The sequence below is a fragment of the Artemia franciscana genome, unplaced genomic scaffold, assembly GCF_032884065.1.
Source record: "Artemia franciscana unplaced genomic scaffold, ASM3288406v1 Scaffold_2700, whole genome shotgun sequence".
NCBI lineage: Eukaryota > Metazoa > Arthropoda > Branchiopoda > Anostraca > Artemiidae > Artemia > Artemia franciscana.
Window position 1 is genome coordinate 16,352 of NW_027063489.1, and position 3,741 is coordinate 20,092.

General features: G+C 42.0%; 1 protein-coding gene across 1 annotated transcript; it reads right to left on the bottom strand.

Annotated features, from left to right (window-relative positions):
• Positions 1–1,322: 1,322 nt before the first annotated feature.
• Positions 1,323–3,021, bottom strand: LOC136042989 (uncharacterized). The gene is made up of 2 exons (XM_065727882.1): positions 1,758–3,021; positions 1,323–1,672 (listed from the first exon to the last, which is right to left on the bottom strand). Exons 1-2 carry the CDS (start codon positions 3,019–3,021, stop codon positions 1,323–1,325), a joined length of 1,614 nt encoding a protein of 537 aa, XP_065583954.1.
• Between the last annotated feature and the right edge of the window lie 720 nt (positions 3,022–3,741).

Sequence of the window (3,741 nt, forward strand, 5' to 3'; positions counted from 1 at the left end):
ATCACATTCTTTACCATTTGCAATCATAAAATAGTCTAATATCTTCATTTTTTCCACAGACATAGCTATTACCCTCGAAAACTAAAACTTTTGAAATAGGAAAAGAGCCTTTAATCACATTCTTTACCATGTGCAATCATAAAATAGTCAAATATCTTCATTTTTTCAACATATGTAGCTATTACCCTCGAAAACTAAAACTTTTGACATAGGAAAAGAGAATTTATTCACATTCTTTACCATTTGCAATCCTAAAATATTCTAATATCTTCATTTTTTCAACATACGTAGCTATTACCCTCGAAAACTAAAACTTTTGAAATAGGAAAAGAGCCTTTAATAACATTCTTTACAATTTGCAATCATAAAATAGTCTAATATAATAAATAATAATAATAATAAATATATTGGAAAAACCCGTCACAATTGAACAAAAGACGGATAAAAAACAAAAGAGAAGAAAACGCACATACAAAACACAACGAAACTTCTTGAAATGAAAATAATCACGAAGGAACTATAATACAACTATGTAAGAATGGCGGTCCACTGGTGGTTACTCGCTTCTACTCTATCACGGTACTTTTCAAGACACGCTTCCACCGCAGTAAATGGGTCAGGTACTGAATACCGCCTCGTTAGGTAAGAATTACTTGTTCTTAATGGCATCTCAAGTAGGAACTTGAGGTACCTGAAGAATATTCTTCTTATAGTTACTTTATTCGAATTTGTAAGTAATTTCCAGAACGGCGAAACGTAAAGAACATGGGGTAAGGCAACAGCAACAAATATTTGTGCACGCAGCGACCTATTTAGATTACGCTTGGAGGAAACCGAAGCTCCATAAGCTGACCTGATCTTCTTCTCGATGTGCTTTACAAGCAGTGCTCGTGTATGCTGAAGAGTTTCACCGATCGGCAGACCCAGGTATACAATTGACTTAGAGGGCATGACCACCTGTGACCCTAGTTGGATTTTGGGTTGAGAGGCATTCCAGTTAAATAACAGTACTTCACATTTTGTCACATTAAAAACTCAACCCAATTTCATCATACTCCATCTCCAAAATTTTAAGTTAGATTCCAAAGAAGACAAAATTCTTGAAAAATTTAGAAGGTCATCTGCAAACCCAACTAGGGACACGTCAATGCCTTTAAAAATACAGCAAGGGGCCACTTTTGACTGGGCCGTCGATATGCTGTTGTTGAACAGATCAGGTGATGATACGGCTCCCTGTTTTATACCTTTCTTCACCACGGCAAACCTACGACTTAATTTACCTGACAGTTTAATACGGACCTTGAGCCTACTATACATGTCGTTCAAGGGTTTTGACAATAGCACGGGTCAACTCCGGACTTTCTCAGCTCAACCATATTCTGAGAATGGATACCCGAATCAAAAGCCCGCCGTACATCATATTCACCTATAGCTAGGCTTTCTTTCGAAATGTGGGCATCCAGTAGAACATTTGCAGCTACATGCAAGGCATGGGCACATCCTAAGCCAGCTTGGAATCCAAACTGGTGGGGAGGCACTTTACAACTAGCTTTAATGTCCGAAATTATGAGCTTTTCAAATAGCTTGCAAAACACAGATGATACAGTAATGGGTCTGTATGACGATGGTTCATGAGCAGGTTTACCCTTTTTCAAAACTGGAGTGATCACACCTAAACAGAAAATGTCCGGTACAATACCATGTGTTAGTATAATTTGGTAAGCTATTGCTAAATGCTCCGATAGAACTGGACCCACCATTCAGTAGGTGTAGAGCACAGATTTGGTCGGCACCGGCGGATAATTTCTTCTTTAATTTTTGACAAAGGTGGGTTATTTTCGCACTAGAAATCACGAGGTAATTATGCTCTTTCGTCATAAGCTGATCGAGCTCTTCGCTAAACTTTTTATTTTTCACTTCATCTGGTGGGGAGAATTCAGCAGCAAAATAATCTACCCATATTTCCTCATCTATATCACTAGCATTTTGTCCCGTACTTTCTACAGGCCTGGCACGGAGCTTCCAGACCAAATTAGGGTTTTCAATGATTTTTGAAACTGTTTCCCGTTTGAGGCTACTACGATGTTTTCGTAGCTCTTTCGCGAACCGCCGTTTTGTATAAACCCGCAATTCATTGACTACCCCGCTTCTTGGCCGGTCGCACTCGTGCCAAACCCCCAGCCAGAACTTGGCAGCTGCTCTTGCCTTCACAAGCTCACTGTTAGAGGCCCATCCTTTCACTCGCGACCCACGTCGGACGCTACGTAATGGGACAGCAACCCTTTCAGCTACTCTCAAGGAGTGGCAAATTTCGTAGAAATACATGTTCAGTTGCAGGCGTATCTCGCTTTCCGTTAGGTCACAATCCCACTGTAGGAGGTGGAAAGGCACTTTAATTTTCTTCAAAATTTGTTCACAATTGAGCTGGAACTGCTCACGGACTACTTTTTTCCAATCACGTGCTGGCTCAGGCTTGGTTTTTGGAGCACACTGGGGACTGACGGCTGGTATTGCAAAAGAGAGAGGTAAATGATCCGAATAGGCACCGTCAGATCCAACCGAGACTGACTCTAGGTCCAGTTTGTAAGTTACTACATGATCAAGATTTGAGACGGTTTTTGCGGTACTGATATAGGAATAGCACTTATCCTTCTTAGCAACTTTAAATCCGCTTGGTAAGGCGTTCAGCAATAGTACAGCCCGAGGGCAGGAATGATCGTCGAGATTGCAGTTAAAGTCACCAAGAATTATAACAGGGCATGATTTCTGGACTAAACTGAGGAGGCACTTTCCGAGCTTCTGGCATGCTTTTGCAAACTTCTTTTCTGAAGCGATGTCATTGTAATTGGTTGGTAAATAAACATTTACGAAAAACACGCCATGCATTTTGGCAGCTTGGAACCATTCATTCTGCTCGACACACACGGGGGGCCCCGAGTTAGAGCGCGTGATTATGGCTAGGCCACCAGAGGGACGACCCCGAGTCCCAGATCTTCGCGCAGGTTGAACGAGGTAATGCATATCCGAGGGAAACTTTAGAAGGTTTACACTATCATCGGTCAGAAAGTGTTCCTGTATGCAAATACAGTTATATTCTTTAGAAAGGTCAGTTAGAAGGGGGATTCTGTCCAACACTTTACGTTCATATTCCAGCAGAATATTCGATTTTCCATTTACGTGCTAGTGTTAGGCTGGGCTTTGTTACAGGGACAAGCAGCATGGTAGCAAGAGTGTCTACTAGAGCCGCAGTTTAGGCATTTTTGCGGATTACTACATGGGTTGTCCTTACTAGAGCTGTGACCATCGCCACCGCAGCGCGAACACCTTTCTGGTTGCGAACAGTCAGCTGCTAAATGACCAACAGCATGGCACTTGAAACACCTCCTCGGTAGAAAGCGGAACTCTTCAATCCTGAACAGTTCTAAACAAATCTTCAGCGGTTCGCGATAGCGTTTTCAAGTGTTTGTCGACTTGCATAGAATAACTTGAACGCTCTCGTAGATCCGCATTGCGCCACTTTGTCGCAACCAGCAATTTGACAGAGTTCACTCTCGCTAACTGATGAGGGTACTCTTTTCATGATACCGACAAACTGGGGAGCTTTGACTTTAGTGGTTATGTTCTTCCTTTTCATTGCTTCTGCAAGTTGGGTAGCGCATCTCGAGACTGGACAAGAATCTTCCATTCATCGTTGCTACGTTTCAGAGTAAGAGAATCGGAGCTACGTCGCTAGGGCAAACC

Bases quoted from the DNA above. Each gene is read 5' to 3' on its own strand.
- LOC136042989 (XM_065727882.1), bottom strand. From the start codon at position 3,021: ATGCATTACCTCGTTCAACCTGCGCGAAGATCTGGGACTCGGGGTCGT. The intron at 1,673-1,757 runs GTGGGTCCAGTT...TTTTCTGTTTAG, and splicing joins TGCTCTACACCTACTGAATG to GTGTGATCACTCCAGTTTTG.